The sequence below is a fragment of the Lathamus discolor genome, chromosome 2 (assembly GCF_037157495.1).
Source record: "Lathamus discolor isolate bLatDis1 chromosome 2, bLatDis1.hap1, whole genome shotgun sequence".
Classification (NCBI taxonomy): domain Eukaryota; kingdom Metazoa; phylum Chordata; class Aves; order Psittaciformes; family Psittacidae; genus Lathamus; species Lathamus discolor.
The window spans coordinates 39003311-39021488 of record NC_088885.1 but is presented as its reverse complement, the minus strand read 5'-3'; the positions used below and the strand labels follow the sequence as shown (position 1 = coordinate 39021488).

General features: G+C 37.5%; 1 protein-coding gene across 2 annotated transcripts in view; it reads right to left on the bottom strand.

Moving 5' to 3' along the window:
• SLC39A12 (solute carrier family 39 member 12) overlaps nt 1-12494 on the bottom strand; it is a 32707-nt gene extending 20213 nt beyond the window's left edge. For both annotated transcript variants that reach the window (XM_065669246.1, XM_065669247.1), the window contains exons 1-4: nt 12225-12494; nt 8189-8470; nt 5569-5776; nt 4222-4424 (exon numbers count right to left, since the gene is read on the bottom strand). In XM_065669246.1, the coding sequence (XP_065525318.1) occupies nt 4222-4424; nt 5569-5776; nt 8189-8470; nt 12225-12494 (963 nt within the window). The remainder of the gene's footprint in view (nt 1-4221; nt 4425-5568; nt 5777-8188; nt 8471-12224) is intronic.
• Nucleotides 12495-18178: the final 5684 nt, after the last annotated feature.

The following is an 18178-nucleotide window of genomic DNA, read 5'->3' as shown; positions in this document are numbered from 1 at the left end:
GAGGTTAGCCAACAGGCAGTGGAAAAAGATTATTGCCCTCCACTTAGGACATAATGAGTCCACATCTGGACTACATCCACTTTAATAGCTAGCTGTATAAAAAAGACATTGGCAAACTGGGGAAAGTCCAATGGAAGGCCACCAGGATGGTTAGGGAACTGCAGCACATAATGTGTCCCGTGTCCACAGGGGAGAGGCTGAAGGATCTGGGTTTATTCAGTTTGGAGAAGGGTTGTGGAATATCTTAAGTCTTCAATTATTTAATGGGGTTATAAGGAAAACACAGCCAGAGTCTTTTCTGAGGTGTACAGCAAAAAGATCAGAGGCAATAGCTATTAATTGCAACAGGTAAAATTCCACTTTGTAATAATAAATAAAATAATAATAATAATTAATAATAATAATAATAATAATAATAATAATAATAATAATAATAATAATAATAATAATAAACAAGGGTAATAAAGCAGTGTTACAGTTTTCTCAGAAAGACTGTGGAATCTCCCTCTTTGGAGACATTCAGAATTCAACTAGACATGACCCTGTGAAATTTAATCTGACTTTGATGTTGGCCTAGTGTTGAGAAGTAGGGTAAAGATGAGGTCCAGGTTTACTATGAACTGAAATTTTAATGTGATTTTAGTATCAGAAATTTTAAATAAAAAACAAGATCTCATCTGGAAAATAAACTGTCCCACTGCACAGAAAAAGAAAAAATAAAATTTAGTCTTTTTAGTAAAATGTTTCTTTAAGACTTGAGGAATGAGGACCTGCATCTTTTCCACTTGCAAGCCCTACTCTTTTAAGCTTTTTAACAAAGGAAGACAGAGTACTCAGTCTCCATTAATACAGCAACTATGTGTATAGTCCTGGAGGATGATACTAAATCATAGAATCATAGAATCATAGAATCATAGAATCATAGAATAGTTAGGGTTGGAAAGGACCTTGAGATCATCTAGTTCCAACCCCCCTGCCATGGGCAGGGACACCTCACACTAAACCATCCAACACAAGGCTTCATCCAACCTGGACTTGAACACTGCCAGGGATGGAGCACTCACAACCTCCCTGGGCAACCCATTCCAGTGCCTCACCACCCTAACAGGAAAGAATTTCCTCCTTATATCCAATCTAAACTCCCCCTGTTTAAGTTTCAACCCGTTACCCCTTGTCCTGTCACTACAGTCCCTGACGAAGAGTTCCTCACCAGCATCCCTATAGGCCCCCTTCAGGTACTGGAAGGCTGCTGTTAGGTCCCCACGCAGCCTTCTCTTCTCCAGGCTGAACCGCCCCAACTTCCTCAGCCTATCTTCATACAGGAGGTGCTCCAGTCCCCTGATCATCCTCGTGGCCCTCCTCTGGACTTGTTCCAACAGTTCCATGTCCTTTTTATGTTGAGGACACCAGAACTGCACACAATACTGCAAGTGAGGTCTCACGAGAGCAGAGTAGAGGGGCAGGATCACCTCCTTCGACCTGCTGGTCACGCTCCTCTTGATGCAGCCCAGGATACGGTTGGCTTTCTGTGCTGCGAGCACACACTGAAGCTGGCACATGGCCTGTTTCTCATTGACCAACACCCCCAAGTCCTTCTCCGCAGGGCTGCTCTGAATCTCTTCACTGCCCAACCTGTAGCTGTGCCTGGGATTGCTCCGACCCAGGTGTAGGACCTTGCACTCAGCATGGTTGAACTTCATAAGGTTGGCATTAGCCCACCTCACAAGCGTGTCGAGGTCCCTCTGGATGGCATCCCTTCCCTCCAGGGTATCAACCAAACCACACCGCTTGGTGTCACCGGCAAACTTGCTGAGGGCACACTCAGCCCACTGTCCATGTCAGCGATGAAGATGTTAAACAAGACCAGTCCCGACACTGATCCCTGAGGGACACCACTCATTACTGGTCTCCAGCCGGACATCGAGCCATTGACAACAACTCTTTGTGTGCGGCCATCCAGCCAGTTCTTTATCCACCGAGTGGTCCATCCATCAAATTGATATCTCTCCAATTTAGAGAGAAAGATGTCGTGTGGGATGGTGTCAAACGCTTTGCACAAGTCCAGGTAGATGACATCAACTGCTTTACCCTTATCCATCAATTCTGTAGCCCCATCATAGAAGGCCACCAAATTAGAACAGTTAGGGTTGGAAAGGACCTCAAGATCATCTAGTTCCAACCCCCCTGCCATGGGCAGGGACACCTTACACTAAACCATTTCACCCCAGGGTCTGTCCAACCTGGCCTTGAACACTGCCAGGGATGGAGCATTCACAGCTTCCCTGGGCAACCCATTCCAGTACCTCACCACCGTTACAGTAATGAACTTCCTCCTTATATCCAATCTAAACTCCCCCTGTTTAAGTTTGAACCTGATACCCCTTGAGCTATACTAAAGTAACAAGTGAATCTAATTTGCATACTTTCATATGAAAAACTGGTTGCATGTGTAGATGATTTTGGTTCCCAAAATTGATGTTTCATTAATGAGGTATAATAAATGAATACATAGATCTTGTTACATAATAAAATGGAACTTAATATTATTGCTCTGATTCATCTGTTACTCGTTTTATACACATTTTTAAAATCAGTAATGACGATGATTTAAAAAGAAAGTGGCTTTTTCAGTGATAATATTTCAAATATAATTCCGATATGAAAATCTAACTTCAGATCTTCAGGTAGTTAGCAAACACAAGCCATAAGCAAGTCAATGCCTCATATCTAGCAGCATCTGTTACTAATGGAGCACCATGGCTGTCATAGATAAGTGCAGAAAGCAGGAGGCAAAATTCTCAACACAACAGTGAAACTCAAAGCTGATGGAATGATACATCAAAACAGACATAGCTTGAAAGAATCAGAATGAAATGGAACAAAGAAAGTAGGAATTAATACAGAAGAGAAATTATTTTCTCTCCAGTTGTTCCTTTGTGATGTTTTTCACCTATAAAGAATATTCGCCTCTCAGTTTGACTCCCAAGCCTCAGATTAAAAAAAAGACAAGTGTGCAGCGGAGTTATTACAGACAGTCTCAGAAGTTCAAGAAATCAAAAACTGTGTTTTATAAATTATTCTGTTGCTGGAGGACAATTTTATTTCTTGAACAGATAACATCACTGCTGATTACCATCCTTCATAACTTAAAATTAATACGAAACACATTTAATATGAACTTTATTTAAAATTATTTTGAGACCCCACTAAGTGCCTCATCATGCTGATCAGCATGATTTTCTTTTGTTGCCAGCTGGAAAGAAATTAACATATTGACAGAGTATGTATTCCAAATGCAATAAAATTACATGGATAAATATCTGTCAGAATGGCATTTACCCAGATGCTGTTTGTCTTAGTTCCACATCATAAAACAACCACACAGCACAAGTAAATTGCATATTGCTTATTCTCCTGAATTGAGAAGAAACAGTGACTTAAAATTAACTTAAACTGGAAACAATAGAAACACATTGTTTGAAGTACACATTTCAAACGTATACATCAAACTATACACAAAGTATACACTTTGAAATCTCTTTTTTTGTCAAAGGAGTTATTTCCAGTCTAATGGATGCCATCTTAATCACTGTTATAAGCAAAATTTGTTTATTTCCAAATACTTAGGATAAGAATAAAATTACCTGTCCTTCAAAGCCCTCAAAGAGGATACTGGGTAGTAGCTAAATTTGTGTCTTACAGACTCTATACTTTCTGAAGCAGCTTCTGGACTCCATGTCTATTAAAAATTTTTGGAAATGCCCAATCTTCAGTTTACAGAAGCCTTTTAGAAACAACTTATGAAGAAACCTTAATTTACTTTTTCTCAGTACAAAACAACCCTTCTTTCTACAAGAGCACAAGGGGCCCTAGAGGCTCTGTGACATAAGAGCAAAAGAAATCTGACAAATGTGTGGAAACATTGAAGCCATGGTACTCTTCCTCTGTGTCCTGAAGTAACACCTGATTTAGCCTAACACTAACCATTCCATTAGACCTCCCCAGCTACTTTAATCACACATTCAACATCCATGAAGTTCTTAACCCAATTAATATTTAATCAAATATAAGTATATAAAAATATATTTTCATTATTATCAATGTGACTTTTTGAAACTAGTAAATTTTACCTCAGAAATAATGTAGTGTTTCCAAACCAATTTGAACTTTTAGCACTGAAATTCTGTGACCAATACTATAATAACATAAAAATAAATTGACCTGGTCCCAGTCTGTATTCCTTTCACGATCTTCAGAATAACCTTTCAGATACTCTCCTTTTGTACGATTTCCTTTGACTGGAATATTTCTGACTCCAATATCTCTGATTGCTGTACTATAACGTCTTCTTTTGTGACTGTGAAATTGTCCATTTACAGTGCAGGTTTTTTTGGTTGCAAGCACATTTAGTAGTTGTTCCAGTTCTAGTAATTCATTAGAAAACAGATATGTTACCATGGGAAAATATACTTTATAAAGATAAAATCACAAGTAATTGTTAAAATTTCACTGGTTTTAACATTAATTCAACTCTTCATTTTAACGCTTTTTTACCTCCTCAGTTTGGCACCATGTGTGATTTATCCTTTACACCTCTAGAAGTTCAAGACACCCATATACTCAGCCCAACTTTTAAAGTTGTTTTAAACCCTACTTAATGTAACTTTTTTTAAGTGCTTTGAAAAGCTTGCAAAGTGTTGCTATTAGCAGTTACCACAAAAAAGGAAAAGTAGATGTCTTACAAAAAAACTTTAAATCTGTAATAGGCCCCTGAGTTGATGGCTTAGCTTCTTAAAGTGCTAAACATGCTGAATCTTTTACAGAACTTGATAGCAGCTGCTATTAAAGCCAGTGCTTTCTATTTATTTTTTTTTAAATTAGTATTATTTTTGACCACTTGGAACTCTCCTATGCTTCTATTTATGGTTAAATAGCATTTCTGATACGTCTAGCAACAGAGCTCCTGAAGAAAATAAACTTTGCATATTCCAGACTCACTGGGTACTAAGGTCAGAAAGTGAGTAGGGGAGCACAAACCAGAAAGATGTTTTCAGGTACAGCAAGCAGATATATGGTCACAACATAGTGGTCTGTACCTATTTCATCTCTTCTGGGGGTACTGCTACACTGAGGTGTGTGCGACTGTGGTGTCTAACCTGGCTACTGTACATGAATTATCCTATCTACGCCTAAACGAGTCTTGCAATGTATAAAGATCTGCATAAAGAAGAAATGTAAATGGGGCTCCAGTGAATTCTGCTCTCACAGCTAGATTGCCACTCTCAGAGCTCTCTTGGGTAGTTCAGACTGTGCTGAGCAATTAAGTAATAAATTGTTGTGACGGTACCCATTTAATGATCTCAGTAACAATTAGTTTTATACCTCTCAGAGATTTATAAAATTAGAAGTTCTTTATCCAACCTTGTTTTTAAATTCAGAGCAGACGACTTAACATCTCTAAAATTAGATAGCATTTAAATCTAAAATTGAGTGTAAAAGGTCCTTTAGGCATTTAAAGATGGTTTACATCAAATGTGTGTTGCAAAAGGCAAGGAATAAATAGCTTACCTGTCACTTGGAGTTCAGTGGTACTGTTTAGAGAACTGAAAATATATTTTATAAAGAACTCTGGGGATGGCAAACTTGCTTTCCCCATACAGACTCCTTGGAGAGCCAGAGTAATGATTAAGGCAGCAAGGCGTGGAAGGGTGTTTTCATCAGCACCATCTTTGTCCATTATATCAACATTTTTCTCCAGAGTACTCACATCAACACACTGAAATAAGGAGAAAACTGCATGAAGAGAGCCCTAGTGACCTCCATTCAAGTAATCAGAGTGACAGAAGGAGAAAATGGAGAGAATGCTTTCACAAGACAGAGTAGAAAAAATACCAAGATTAAAGCTGTAATTGTCAGCAAATGAGAAACAGGACATTTTCAGGAGAACAGACATAAAAAATCCTGGTATTTTACTCAGTATATGAGGAAGAAGTATAGTCCTTCATCCAGGTTATTTTTGCTGTTGTTTTCATGCTGTTTCTTTTATTCCTCTGCTCCTCTTCAATTGCATCTAGATCTACCTCCAGAAAGTGGCAGAAAAGGGAGGAATTTTTGTTAAGGTACAATAAATTGGCTCAAATACAGACTTTAACTCTTTATAGCAAGAATTCTCCCTATGTTTTTAGTTCCCTATCTATTAAATGGAATCAATAATTTGCTATGTGGCAGCTATCTGGAAAGATACAATTCTCCAGATAAAGGATGACTTCCCAGCTGGGTGACCAAACAGGAGCAGCAGACACTTGTGTACACTTATGCATGGACACGTGCAGGTCTGAAGTGAGAAAGCAGAGTACAGCATTCTCAGTTGTCTGGAAACTCATCGCTGCTTTCTTCCATTTCTGCCCACCTTGATTATTTTCATCACAAACAGTTAGGGTTTGAGAAAGAAAAAAAAAACCAACCAACCAACCAACCAAATAAAAAAAAACCACCCCAAAGCCTTAACTTGGCAAACATTATTTATTTGTTTCAAACCGATATTAACTAAATTGAAAAGTCAACTAGATAAGCCAGTACATTTTACACATACTCATCTCTCTCTATATATGACTTAAACACTGCAGAGAGGAGGCTGGCATTTCTTTTCTAGTCCATCCATTACACATTTAAATTTCCACAACCTAAATTTCATCTCTCATTTCAAATAATATATTAGGCGTTATGACTGAGAAGAAGATACTTTCTGTGGAATCAAAACATATAAAGAGCCACTAAAAATGCTTTTACTACCCTGCATCATTGGCCCCTTACCATAACTCAGACTTTGTGATTCAAAGCATTAGACTATAATGTTTTGAGTACCTTTCATAAAACCCCCTCTTGCTTCATGTCTGAGCGGTAGAGTCTCAGTTACTGAACAGACTTGACAACTGATTATACTGCCAGCATAAACAAACAGACCACACAGAAAAGCACTTTATGAATTGTTATTCTATCTTGACATGCCAAATACCCACCGATGCCTCTTTACAGTTGCCCAGATACCATTGGAGTTCTTGGAAATCAGCACGTTCACCAAGACTCAGAACCAAAAGTACTGGTCAATGAATAATTTATGAAAGGAAATGGTTACACAAAGAACACAGAAAGAGGAACTGGAGGCCCTCAATAATCTGCTGCACAGCCAGGACTCCTAGCCATCTTCTTCTGTGTAGGAAAATTTACTAGAGTATGGTGTAAATTATAATCTAATTATATAAAAAAAGGAATGGGCAAATTCAAACCTTGCAATAAAACAAATTTAACTGTATATTACAAACAGATCTCAGGGGTTTCACAGAGGAGGTCAACCTGTACTAAAGTTATCTAATCTGGCAAAAATTAATTTTATTACCCATTACAAGGAAAACAGTTTTTCTTTAGATAGTGAATTTTACAATATTATCCTATTATTTTATAGACCCTACTTGAGCTAAGGAATAATAAACAATGGTGAGAAAAATCTCTTCATGTTGCCTGACTTAGAAAGGATGGGTTTTTTTTGCTGGATATATCCAATATGCACTTAAAAAAAAAAAAATTTTGAATTTAACCTTGTCTGTGTCAGTCACCAGACAAGACATACTCCTGCTCCTAGATAATTAGTCACAAATGTATGCGTCCCAGCTGTAGGAATCCATAATATCTTTGGACAGATTCCTTATTCCACCCTGCTTTAGATGGACATGGAAGTGCAAGGGTTGGCAAGGATTTAATCACTGTTTTGGAGCTTTTCTATATACCATTTGAATGCAAGCTAATATATCTATACTAATAAATACAAGAGGTGAGAAAGTATTTTCTGCCTTTCAAGCCAAGTGCAGGTCTTGCATCTACACAGCTATGCTCTTTTCCATCTGCCTTAAGCAGGGTAACTGTATTTAAATTGCCATTTGGGAATGGTTCCTAATATGCACTATCTCCTCAACCATGTCTCAGCAGACTTTGGAAGTGCACATGCCAGAAGGAAGTCAAGGAGAAAGATACTATTAAACACCACGCGCAACAAAAGACTGATGTTCAGCCTATGCTCTCCTACTGTTATTTACCAGTTTTCTGAAGTACCATAACATTGACACAATGCCTGAACTAGCTCAAAGGCACTATATCAGTAATGAATATGAAGCTATTTTTATGTTTTCTTTACCTGGGTTTCAGAAGTTTTAAAATGTTGCCTTACTGCAGCCAAAATATCTTCAGTTTCATTCCGTGAAAAATAATAACAGTCTTCATCATGTCTTAAATTAAGCATACTCTGTAGGTAAAACTTATAATCCTTATTATTCAAGCTGAGTTCTGAAGAGCATGCATCTCTACGATGAAGAATGTAGTAGAGAAGAATAAGAGAAATTCTCTCAAATACTTCTTCACTGAGATAGTCTTCTAAATTTCCACCAGCTATTAGTAATAAAGCATCTGGTTCAAGGCACTGTGAAAAAACAAAAATAAATGGAAATTCAACTCAAGCAACACATTGCCAGTCATCTGCCAATACAGTGAGAGAGGAAAACAGGAGAATTCAACTCTTATATTTAAGGAACTGAACCTGAGACTACACAGCAGCAGGCTGATGGAATGCCAGGAGGAGGGTGCAGGTAACTCATTGCAGTTCTATAGCGGCAAGATCACATGGTGTTTTTTTCCAGATCCCTTTGTGTCTTAATGAAATGTCAAGTATCAAAGGGATTTAAGATTTCCTACAAACCAGGATTACCTGATCAATCATTGTAGCAAACTAAAAGCCTTCAATTGGCTTCAACAGCTTATATTTCTGCTTATAAATATATTAGATAAGCACAAGGGCTATTAAAATTTTCAATTCTGCATTCTATACACATTTATAAGACAACTACTGTATTTGGGCTATAGTTAATTTATGGTATGCAAACAGAAGTTATATCATATTCAATGCACTGTTAAGAGACTTAGTTGACCCTGCAATTATACAGCGATTTTTATTTTTTCTCAATGAATTCTGTTAACTGGAAAAATTTGGTCCTGTGCAGACAGCCTGCACAAAGTCTCAACACCATTTAGTTCTCCAGATCCATTTCAAGAGGGGCTGAAATCATATTCTTAGGTTGTGCAGGCTTTCTGTCTGAGCACAGATTTTTTAATATATATATATTATTAAATATGTATATAAACCTTGCAATTTTTCTTGATACAGACACTTTTCAGAAACTTTTGCCAGCTCAAGCAGAAGTTAGTCTTTAAAATTAGACCAGAAGACTAATAGAGCTCTATGTCATGCTATGGGAAGTAAGATGCTGAATCCCAGAATAAAAAATCTTTCTTGAAGAGATCCTGTAACTATTTTCATTCATTGTGTAGCTGTTTTATTCCAACTGGCTCCTTTCCCAGCATGTTATAGGCATGCAAGCTAATCTCAACTATTATTGTAGAACAGCCAGACTGTACATTTCAGAGAACAAAGTACAACTCATGATGGTACCTTGGGATGATCAAAGCTGTACTTTAATAAATTCATGAATCCAGACAGAATCTAGTATGTCAGACTAAATTGTTTGTTCCTGGAAGCATGATGTGTTGGTTGGTGTGTCTCACTTTGTACATTAGTTCATTTTCCTCTACAGAACCTGAGTAGAATCAAACTCATTGTCTGGTTCAGAAAACAATGTTCCCTGGAGGAACTGAGGGAACTGTTACTTTTCAACAGAAACAATTCTAACAAAAAGTCTCACAAACACTCAATCTAAACAAGATCTGTAATTCTTTTCCTAATGCATGTCCCTGAGCATTAGTATTTGGCCTAGAAGGAATATAGCTGTCCTGTTTTCTGTCCCCAAAACCCTCAAGTTAGTCAACTAGTCTTTTCAAAAACTCAGTAATCATAAAGTAAACAGACTGCATGTAGTGGAAGATTTTCAAAGACTTCTATAACATTTGAAAACCCAATAAGGATGAATTGTAACCACTGTTGTTTGCTCTTGCAAGGAAAATGACTGGAAAGGACATTGCTAGTTGGAAGGAAGCAGGTTCATTGCAAAAGATGCAGCTACTGCATAGTATATTGGTAGCCCTTAGAGGATAAACCTTAGGGAGATATCAAGAATACAAACTGCTTTATCACTGGTTATTTTGCTGTTACTAGGCATAACCATTACAGGCATAACCATCGGCATGGCCTTGCTTTAGAAATACTTATTTGCTGGGCAATGAACCTGAGTTTCTCTCAGAAGACAAGTTAGAAAATAGTACCTTGCCACTGCAAGAAATACATGAATAGTGTTCTTAGGAGATAAAAAAACAGACTCAAATGCCTTTCAATAGCTTCCAGCTCCTGTCCAAACAGTCTTGGGGCCAATATATAACTACAACCAAAAACTGGTCTAAAAGAGTGTTAAACTTCACTGCTTTTAAATACCAATTGGAGATATCATTAACAAAAATAAATTTGAAAACAGTCATGTACAGTCTATGACCAGAATCCTGGATTTACAAGGGAAAGTTGAGTCTGGAATCAATTAGTAATTTCCATCAGATACGTGAAAGAAAATGCCAAGCTAGGGTGCGGCATTCTTTTTCAGATGTTTATGATCTTGAAGGATAGTGCTTCTTGCACAGTTTTTGCTATCTTGGTTTACCAAATCATCTTGGAAGATTTCATCACAATGGTATGTGGGCTGCATGTGACTGAAGATATCATCTCTCATGGATTTTCCATAGAGAATTGTGATCTTGTGGCACTGTCAGTGCAGAATATGAGCAGTCCTGTTAACACAGCCGGCACTGAGAAGTACTGAAAATGGTGAAAAACCTCAAATTCTTCCTCCAGTAAGTTTCCAAGATGAAGCCTACACAGGGTGGAAGTCCTGACTAAAGTAAGATAGTTTTATTTCCATCCAAGGACACAGAGTGCATGCTCTCCACAAATACACCACAAATACAGGAAAAAATACAACAATTAAGAGGAGTGAAACTGAGAGGGAGAACAAGAAGGCCTAGACCCCTGCCTTGTGAAGTTTAGGAAGACTCTATACCCATTACTTTTTAGTACATTATCAGCTTTTGATCTGGGTCCATATCTGGTACACATCCATTGCCTGAATGTGCAAAAAGAAAAACTGCATGATCTCCTTCATGAAAATTGCCCATTTAGGGAACAACAGACACTTGCCTTATTTATGTATGAAATTCACATTGGGGTTAATACGATAAGCAGGAGCATTTGCATAAGGGGCCAGGTAAGCGAGTAGATTTCTACTGCAAGGGATGAAAAGTTCTCCATTACATTGGCTTGGCAGATTGCCATTAATAGTATATTGTGAAATCATTCACCTTTTTGACCATCCTCATAATTCTGATAGAAAATGACACTCTGCTAATAATAAGTCACTGAACAGTGTCAGAACTAGGGTAACATTAATCAAAGCCAAGACCAATCAAGCCCTTTGTAGTCCCTTTAGCTAAGCTGCTTACTCACCACTGTCTCCATCCTACCAGGACCTATGATCTTATTAGACTTGTTCCTTTCTTTGTCAAATGTGGAATCAGTTCTGAAAACATTCTAAACTCAACTAGACAACCAAACCTCTGTGAAGCTGTACCCAGGACTTTTTGCAGTTTCAGTTTAGATTTGTAGATTCCTTGTTCTGCCTTTGATTTTCCTTGACCTGAACTGCTTACCAAAACCCTCCCCTAAATCTTGACAATTTCAGTGAGGTGGCCCATAAATCTGAGACAACCTAGTCTGGGTTTTATTTTTTATGATCTAAAATACATGAAAAAAACCCAACCCAAAACCAACAGCAACAAAAAAAAGAAGTGGCAGAACTGGTCACCAGTTTTTACATATGTATTTCCACAGTGGAAATTGTCTGTGTCTCAAATTCAAGCTTTCATAGTTAGATCGAGGTAAAAGAGAAAGATCTTTATTGGAAAATAAACACTTGCTAACTTTTAAAGGAAAATTATTAGTGTTATGCAACTGAAACGCAACGTTTTAAAGTAATGCCTGTCATGTTTGGAATACTTCTTCAGCAGCTCAAAAAATAAATAATAACGCAGAATGAAATTATTAAAGCAGGGACAACTTCCACTGCAACAACAAGCCCTTTACATGTTTAGGTTTTATATTCAGAAGAGTATCACTCTAATAAATAATTTTCAAACTCACTGATGATCCTGTAAATATATCCCTCATTAATTGAAGCACTAACCAGATTACAATCCTCTTGCATGCCATAAATCCGCTGTGGGCACTCAGTTCTCTCCAGTAATATTTTGACCAGTTCTTGTGAATGGTTCATGTGGAGCTCAGTGTTGTCAGCTGAAAGAATGCGTAAAACTTCCATCAGATAGCCTCGGCTGGGAGCATAGCTGCCATTCTGCCCATGCTCTTCCCCAAGCTGTCCTTCAGCAATGAGCACGCTGAATACGAAAGCGGAACATACCATCCCAAGAGCTGGGTGCTTGGTCAGAAAACACATCTCCTTTTCCTGCAGTGCGTGATCTGCACTGAATGTTGGATTGTTGTTTGCACTTCACAGCTTAAACTTGAAACCTGAGGAATCTGAATGGTAAAGGGAAAAAAAACCAAACCCAACCCTTTAATTAGTGTGAATGCAATATGTTTGCAAGGATTTATTAATTGGTCAGCTAAGCTGATTTGCAGTGACAAGCTGTTTTTGAACAACAGGGAGCCTGTAAGGGCTTTACAGCCCAGAACAGCAGGAAACTAAGACAACCATGGTCTTAAAACTTCTGTAGAATTACCAACAAGACGTTGACTCAAAGTGCTCTTCTCAACTCTTAGAAGTAAAGTGTATGGTTTTCATTTCAGTGCTATGCTATTGCATTCACTAACAATCCTCTTCAGTAAGAACAGGAAAATACCATAGCTTTCACTTTCTTTCCATTATGAAACAGGGTTTTAGTAGCAAAAATAGCTTTAAATAAAGATTACTAGTCTAATTCTGATATGAATGTGCAGTAATTATGTTACACGAAAATGATATAGAGCAGGTTTTATTTTCTATACACTTTACCAATGTTACCAAACTCTAATTACACAACACAAAACAGGAATGAGCAGAGTGTATGTAAAAATTAGTGATATTTTATGATCAGATGAAAGAGATACAAAACTGAGATCATAACTTCATCCACAGAACTTGGTAAATAAACAAGACAAACACACCAGAAGGAGCAAGTTTAACTTGTTCATTCTAGATTTAAAAGATATCTTGTCACTATCTTTCCTAATATACCATCACCTCTGCTTTAGCAATAATCTATCTCAATATCAAAGAGCAAGAGACATAAAAGAGTTTCACTTCTGTTTTCCACAAAGAAGTTTTGATTTTATTCATGGGCAGATGCTGGCAGTGACCTATATTTTCAGATGATAATGCACATGTTAAACAGCTACACGTAAGTTCAGATTCTTTTAACTACAATATGATATGTGTGTCTTATTTTAAAGACAACTCTGCTAACCAAGTGTTGAAAATGAAAAAAGAGCTGCTAAATTCAAGTTGGCATTCACTCAGATAAAGGTTAGTATGTTTTCAGAAGCTAGGAAATCTTTTGGTATTTAGATATATTTCACTGTTAGAATTAGGAATATGCATCTTTGTTACAAGGAAGCACTTTTTTCTAAACATTATTTTCTTACCTTCTGAAGGGAAAAAGAATGCTTGTGTATCTAGCTTTGTGGCCTTCTGAATCCTTAGACGTATTTTAGCTGCTGGAAGTCCAGTGTTTTTAAAATTCCTTGATGGTGCTCTGGAAGCTGGAGAGGATTAGTTTATTGCTGCCTTGAAAAGTTTTCAGTTGCTATGGAGAGAGCTGCTCTTAAGGTAGCAATGGAGGTGGATGGGAATTAGAACATGTTCTTCTTGGCAAGTTCTAAGCATCGTGTTATTGAATGGATTTCACATATTTTAGTAGTTATCATTTTATGTAAACAGTTTATTTTAGCGGTGCAAGAAGTACAAAATCTACTGAAGAATGTATTTCATTGTGATGGATAATACATGAAAGCACTGTTTTCTACATTACTGCATTAGCTGATCAATTCTATGACAAACCTGACCTTTTTTTTTTCCATCAAAACTTTAATTCTTTTTGCAAATAGAAGAACAGAAGAGAAATAGAAACCTTTTCAAGCACCTCCATAGAAAAATGGTACTTTCCTTTGTGAAACACTGTCCACAGAGAACAGGCTCTTTCATCCCCATTTATTCTGTGCCACATTTGCAACCATTACAAAAGCTGGGATAGCTCAGACTGCAGTGAAAAAAATTTCTTCCACCCACTCAGATTTTCCAGAGGGATGCCGTTATAAAGTCGACATTTACGGCACCATGCCATTACAACAGTATTGCACAGACAGCTGGTTAAAACTGTCACGTCTGACAGTTTTCCACAGCAACAGGTATGCGAGACATAGCCATCTCCCACCTTCCAAACCTTCAGTGCAGTAAATGAAGAATTAGTATCTCAGTTGGCTCAACAGTGGAGGAGTAAGCCTGTGGTAATAGAAATGTCATAATTCCCTTTAAAGCTAGTTTGACAAAAAATCCTGGGTTCTAAAACACCAGTAATATTTCTTATAAGGTGTTGAGCTTAAAGAGAACAGCCTTGTTTTAGTAAGGCTGAGAACTGGCAACTGATACTCACTATGAAAGAAGAAAAAAAGATTAAACTGACAACACCAGTTTGAAGCAAATGAAAAATGTAAACAAATATTCTCAAAGATTCATGGAAGTATGTGCAAACTCTTGTGTGACCAAGACTCAGCATTTTAAAAATCAGTCCTACTAATAGATACTCAAGTACAAAAAACACATCATATTTGTACCAAAGTATTTTTCATTTTACTTAATAAGTTACAAAAGATATTTATCAAATTTTGCCAAATATACAATTTCATGCAAACAAGAATTACAGAAATTTTCATCTCTGGTATTTATTTTTATATAAATGACTGAAAAGCAGAAACACATGATAATGTGTATCTCCACTAGCTTTTATATAATTTGCTCTGTGAAACAAAGCTAACTATGTCCAGACTTGTTCCACTAATAAAAATAATTCCTCAGATAATGAGGGAATAGCTTCCAGCATTTAATTCCAGGGATTGCTCCATCTCCAAACAAACATAGAATAGGTTTATCTATGTATAACTTGGTGTTTTGTATATAATTACAGATTGAGACAAAGAACTCATTCTATCCAATTAAAGCATACAAAAAAAGGGTGAATTGTTTCATTTTATTGAGAGAAGCTAACATTTAAAAACACGTTTGATGATTTATAACTACTGAAAGCTGCTGAGAGATTTACATAATAATGCTGGCTATATGTTACATTAACATTTATATAAGAGAGTCATGGTAAAAAAAGGGGAAGCGTTCAGTGTATTAAAATGATAATTACTGGTACAGGGCACTATGGTTGATTTCAAAGGAGAATTCACTTCCCTTTTCAAATGTTGCAAACCTCCTCTAGCTTGTAAATGAGTTTCTCGGTGGTGGCAAAACCACTGATGGTGACTCAAGCCTCAACCTCTGCTTTTACCCCTGACATGAGAGCACTACCCACGCTTTTCTCTCACTGTCAAAGAATTTTTCTGTCTACACAGCATTTGGATTGCTACTTTTGAAGTAATTACTAGCATCAATTGCTGTGTCCTTTTCTCAAACCCTTCATTAGTATTAGCATTTTTCCCCTACTACCTACCTATCCTGATGTGCCAACTGATAAAATGGAGCAGAGGTAACAACAGAAGCTGTGCAGTTAGATGACTATTAGAAGCTCACTAAGATAAACAGACAGAAAGAAATCACTAGTACAGGTTAATATGTCTTAAAACCTCCTGAAGCACCTATCACTATTATTGTTCTCTCATGTGGTTTGTAACGGTCTCTCGTAAGTCTCTGCTATTTTGGTTCAAATTCAATTGCATGTTTCAGTGATTTTTATAAAAGGGGGAAAAAGTCCATGCATAATACTTGTAAACCAGTGACCCTCTGCTTACAATAGAATGATTAAATGCATGGAAGAAATTGCCCTCAGAGAAACTGAAGAACTGGGGTAACTCAAATGGAAGTAGCTCACCATTCTAATATGACAACAGACTGCATATTGCAAAACAAGAGGCATGATGAACTTCCTGATTAAATAAGCAAATGAAACCTTATTTTTATTCCATTTTACACTTAGTTAAGGGCCTTGGCGTGATCAAACACGGACCTGAGCTCAAGAATTTACAGAGATAATTGGTCATTTTCAATTATTCTATCAGTTACCATGGAAGTATACTTGCAAGAGAGTAACTGATTGCTGATAGGCGTAGTTACACGTCTCAGGAAAGTAAGTAACACAAGAAACATAATAAGAGGAAGAGTGATAAAAATGGGAACTTCTCAAAAAAAAAATATTTTCATTTCATGATTAGATTCATGATCTCATACAACCACATATCAAATTTGTTCCACACATGAAATATTTCATGGCTTAGAAAGCTCACACAGTATTATCCTAACTTGCATGCTAGTGAACAGGAGTGAAGGCAGTTTCCAACTGGCATAACCAGACACAGAACATGACAGGCACATGCAGCAAGCCCTCTTTGATTATAGGGTTTTTACTTATTTGCTTTTAATTTTAAGTGAACCAGTAAGATTTATTGCAGCTTGTTTCTCCCACCTACACACCTGCTGCAAGAACAAAAGCAAGTCACACATTCGCAAATGACATGAATAACTGCACTTTGCAATTAACTGTTTTTCAACAGATCGGTGAATGAACTACATAGGAATAGGAAAACTGTTTAGAGAGCTCACTTTGAGATGACAAGGACATTTCTGAGAGTTCCACAACCTGACAAATGCCTTAATTGTATTTATACAGCAGAATGGGAGAGGATGCAGGCATCATTTTAGCAAGACCACTGCTGAACTTCACAGATTACTGAGAAACACAGCTACATAACTCTTATTCTTTTGATACTGTATAACTTGTTTTGATAGACTATGCAATTGTGTTCTTTGCCCTTTTACCAATCACAGCAATCATGGCAAATAGAAAAGAATCCTGTGGTATTGTAGATTTCCTCCATGTTATTAACGTGATATGTGCACATTGCTATAATTACAGCTGTAGGCAGCATATTGACACATGAAAAGGCTGCATTTTACATGTAATTTGTATAGATTTTCAATATATAAAGCATGCTTGCCAATGAATTAATGCCAGACTGCTGCAATAAAAAATGCCAAAGGTTTAAAATTACCACAGTCTATTCAGCTTCATTGGCCTCACATGTCAGTCCTAACAATATCACATATATTAAGATTGCCAATGAATTAAAATAAATGAATGCTATTGCAATTATCTGAGTTAAATATATTAGCAAAGTTACATATATTAATATATGTCTGTCGTGGTTTAAGCCCAGCCAGCAACCCAGAACCACACAGCCACTCGCTCACTCTCCCCCCCCCTTCCCCCCTTGCTCCCGGAGGGATGGGGAGGAGAATCAAAAGAACCACTGCTGCTACCACCAATAATAATAATGATAAGGGAAATAACAAGGGAAGAGAATACAAACCGCTCACCACCTGCTGACAGATACCCAGCCCGACCTGAGCAGTGATCTAGCCCTTCTGGGTAACTGCCCCCAGTTTATATACTGGGCATGACGTGCTGTGGTATGGAATACCCCTTTGGTTAGTTTGGGTCAGGTGTCCTGTCTCTACTTCCTCCTGGCTTCCCCTCCTCCCAGGCAGCGCATGAGACTCAGAAAGTCCTTGGTCAGAGTGAACATTACTGAGCAGCAACTAAAACATCGGTGTTATCAGCGCTGTTCCCAGGCTGAAAGTCAAAAACACAGCACTGCACCAGCTGCTAAGAAGGAGAAAAAAGACTGGTACTGCTTAACCCAGGACAATGTCTCTGGAACTAGTCTCGTATTAGTGTGGGATTGCAAAATTTCCCTATTAGCTGAAAGTTTCCTAAGACCTGGAAATCTAGTCACATTAAAAACAGCCTATATGGGTTAACAGGAAAAAAGTGTTCATTGATATGGAAAGTGTGATCTAAAACCTTATTAGTTGCCCCCATCTTACTACAGACTTCTTCCTCACACAACCTTGCCATTGCTGAC